The sequence below is a fragment of the Panicum virgatum genome, chromosome 4N (genome assembly GCF_016808335.1).
Source record: "Panicum virgatum strain AP13 chromosome 4N, P.virgatum_v5, whole genome shotgun sequence".
Taxonomy (NCBI): Eukaryota; Viridiplantae; Streptophyta; class Magnoliopsida; order Poales; family Poaceae; genus Panicum; species Panicum virgatum.
In genome coordinates, this window is record NC_053148.1 from 19,919,801 (window position 1) to 19,923,628 (window position 3,828).

At 48.2% G+C, this 3,828-nt stretch overlaps 1 protein-coding gene across 1 annotated transcript; it reads left to right on the top strand.

Annotated features, from left to right (window-relative positions):
* Nucleotides 1-2,394: 2,394 nt before the first annotated feature.
* On the top strand, nucleotides 2,395-3,087 carry LOC120669217 (translation initiation factor IF-2-like). The gene has a single exon (XM_039949005.1). The coding sequence runs from the start codon at nucleotides 2,395-2,397 to the stop codon at nucleotides 3,085-3,087; it is 693 nt and encodes a 230-aa protein (XP_039804939.1).
* The last annotated feature ends 741 nt before the right edge of the window (nucleotides 3,088-3,828 follow it).

Consider the following 3,828-nt stretch of genomic DNA (forward strand, 5'->3'; position numbering starts at 1 on the left):
CGGTGGGCTCGATGTGACGTCCTGTCTTCACGTCTCGGTAGTTCTTGATTTATTTTGTTTATTTTATTTGTTCTCTATTAAAAATGCTCCTCAGGTTAAATTCTCTTCTGCTGCTATCATTTCTTATGTTTATTCTAAATGGAAAGTGGTTTTGTAAAATAATTTAAAATTAATTATTATTGTTGTAAAATTTTATCATGCTGGTACCGTCTGCGCTCTCCATCGTGCGAGACTTCTAGTGTGTTTCGATCGGCCTGTGGGTTGGAAACAGCCTGTCAAGTTACACTTAATTAATCTAGTGCGCCTGATGTGTTCAAATGATGGCGGTTACGCTTAATTAAGCATTTTAACTCGGCGGGTCTGTCACAGTTGGTATCAGAGCTGAAATGCACCAGGGGGGTACTAGCAATATTATTTTGGTGTTTTCAAGACTAAAAATGAATTTCAGAAATCTACATTTCTTTGCGATTAAGGGATTATGAGAGATTAGATCGTAAGCCCTACTTAGTGTAGGTTATATCAGGTGGCTAGATATATATAATAGCAACTAATTTCCAGGCAATTATCATTTTTGGATATATATATATATATATATATATAGGCCAGGGCTAATCTCTACCCTGGGTATGGAATAGCTATTCCATACCCGAGCTAGCCCACCCCCACCGTCCGCCGACCGCGCGCCCATGCGCCCCGCACCGGAGCGAGCGCGCCCGGTTTCACCCAATTCTTAAGAGTGTCTGCACCCCGCAATTAATTTTTGAATAAAAACTCAGCATCATGTCGACGTTTGGCTCAGGTAGCATGACGGCAGGTTGGGGCACGTGCTCTGCGGGATTTATAAAAAAACTAAATTTTCATGGTATGGAGGTTCCGGTCAAGATGTAACAATATTCCAGTTTAGGGGGATTATTTTCTGGTCATGGCACAAATTTCAGGGCCAATTGAAAAGCAAATTGTTGGTATTGGCTGGTGAATGCGTCAAGTCTTTATTAAACTAAATGTTCTTTACATCAGGAACTATGAGACAACATAAAATGTGATTCAGGACCACGAGCATACAAGCACCACACATTTTTTTTCCGAGCCGGTGCATAATTACCATAAACACACAAGGTGGAGTCATATTTGTGTTATCTGCCACTCCGAACTTACATTTTCATAAAGATCTATACAAAGCTCTATACTATATATACCATCCTCTCATAAAACTCAGAATCTATTGTCCAACAGATGCTCTCTGCGAGAAATCCATGGAGATTTTCCCTAAACATCTAATGGTGATGGGTACTGCCAAAAGATGGCACTGTCAATGGAGATCAGGGTGTCCACCTCAAATCCTGAAAACAACAACAACAAAAAAAACACTTGAACATGATGGCGTCATTTTTATAGATTGACTTCATAAAGTTATAAAACATTATGGAACAGAAGTTGGAATGAGCAAGGAGTAACAAAAATAAAGGAACCATTTTTGTTCCTTCTAGGAAGATCTGAACTCAATCAGGGGTACCTTAATATCCTATAGTAAACTGTCAACAAAAAATGCTTGTTAAGAAGGAAAAAAGTCAACACGAATCGAAGGCTCGCAAATAGCAGGACAAAAGATCCAGCTCAAGATCCCAACTTTGCCTCTACAAAAGAATAGAGTTCACCTCTGATGCCTAGCCAAGCTTGCCAACGAGCACCATGGCACCTAAACAAAAGGCAGCACAGCACAAGATACTTCTACTTCTAGCCAATCTTCCCAGATGATAGATATCCACACCATGGTACCAGCACCAGCAGTTAGCTTCATTACTGCACCAACAACGCCCTGGAAGATTAGGCCCGAAACCAACACTGAGATGCAACAGCTCCTGATGTTTCAGATAGCGCAGAAGTGAGATAAACTAAGAGTAGATAAATAAAACAGTCCAGATTCAAGTACCTATGCATCTAAATAGCTGTGCAGAAATAGCAAGCTACAAGGCCAAATGAGATCTGAGCTCAACGTGCTTTCACATGAAAAGAAATAATCCAACTTTCTATCATATATTACTTATCGATATTGCAGTAAAAAGCTGAATTCGTGGTTGTTTGACGAACCTGCATGTGTACTCGATCTCAATTGCAGCAAGATCTATCTGTGCGAATGGAAAATAGAAAAGGAAAATTAGTTTTTTAGAACGAAAAGGAAAAAGAGTTCTGAAAATAAAATTAAGCTCCTACACATACTAGATCAAGAACAGGCAAATAGCAGATAAAAAACGCATCTCAACCTGAATGAATCTGGCCAGGGACAAAGCTGCGATGTAGGGATGCACTGTATGCACCTTCATCTGCGCGCCTGTATAGTGTCAGTTCTGTCTATGAGAGTGGAGCATGCCGGTGGTTCCCAGTGCCAATGCCGAGATGGGGGAGGGGGTCTTCAGCGGCGCATGGCCTCGCTATGGCGGCACGGGAGCTAGTGGAGCAGGGCCTCGCCGGGGTGGCACAGGAGCCGGCGGCGCAAGGCCCCGCCGGATCGGCAACACCGGCGCCGGAGTGGCCGCGTTGGCCGGCGGCTGCAGCTTCGTGTCGTCCGCTGCAGGGGCCATCGCCGCCGCTCGATGCAGTGGCCCGCCGTCTCAGCCTGCAAGGTGCGCCGCGCGCCGCCAAGATCAAGGGGGCGGCGGCCGGCGCGGGTCCTCCGGGCGGCCGACGCCAGGGAAGCCGGGGTCCTCGCCGCTGGGAGCCGGGGATCACCGCGCGGTGCCAGGAGCCCTGCCCCGTCACACGCCGCTAGGGTCCTCGACGCTGTCGCACGCCTCCGCCGCCGCCGCGCTCCAAGGTGCCGCCGCCGCCGGGATCTGGGAGCCATGGCGCTGCCGCTCTGGATCCGCGCCTCTGCCTCTCGATTCGCGGACGCCGACGCTGGATCCGGTCGGGGGGCGCGCCGCCGCCGCGGGATCCGGAGACGCCGGGAAGGGGTCTTCAGCGGCACATGGCCTCGCTATGGCGGCACGGGGGTTGGTTGAGCAGGGCCTCGCCGGGGTGGCACAGGAGCCGGCGGCGCAAGGCCCCGCCGGGTCGGCGAGGGGGGAGCCCCGCCTCACCAGATGGTAGCCGGCGGGAGGCCGGTTCGCGACAAATTGGGGAGCAGACGGGGGTACATCTCCGAACGGCGGCTGCAGCCCGCCGGGGCGGCGCAGGGCTTCGCCGCGACGGCGCGAGGGAAGCCCCGCCTCACCAGAGCGTCGATGGCGGCAGGTGGATTCGCGAGAAATTAAAAACTACCCCCATGATCTATTACGGGGCTGGGAACCTGCTGGGAAATAAAAACCAACGCAGAACCGTGCATGCGGAGGAGGGGGAAAACCGGATGGGAAGGAGCGCTCGGCGCGGGTCGGGTCCACGGGTGGCTCGGGTATGGGATAGTTTATTTCATACCCAGGTATTGAATAGACCTACTATATATATATATATACTGTGATTCTTCTGCATGTACACTAACCCCGTTTATGTAGGAAAGATTAGTAGTAAACGGTTAGTATCTATAGTGAGAGTACGTAAGGTGCCACCGTAAGGACCTCCGTATATTGCCATAGTTTGAGTGGCAAAAAGTTTTCTTTTGTGAGGACGTATAGGTCATACATACATCATATCATACGTATTATTTTTGCTTTGAATGTTTATTAGCATTTCATCATATTGATCATATTGTTTTGCTTCGGGTGTTGGTAGTAAGTTTTGTATAAATTCCTTCACATCCGGCACATCTCATTTCAGTAGTTTCGAACCATACATGATTAGGAAAACTTGAAAATCAGTGTGTAGTTTTTGAACAAAACATATCTATTTGATTAA

Coding starts and splice junctions, on each gene's coding strand:
- LOC120669217 (XM_039949005.1), top strand. CDS start 2,395: ATGGGGGAGGGGGTCTTCAGCGGCGCATGGCCTCGCTATGGCGGCACG.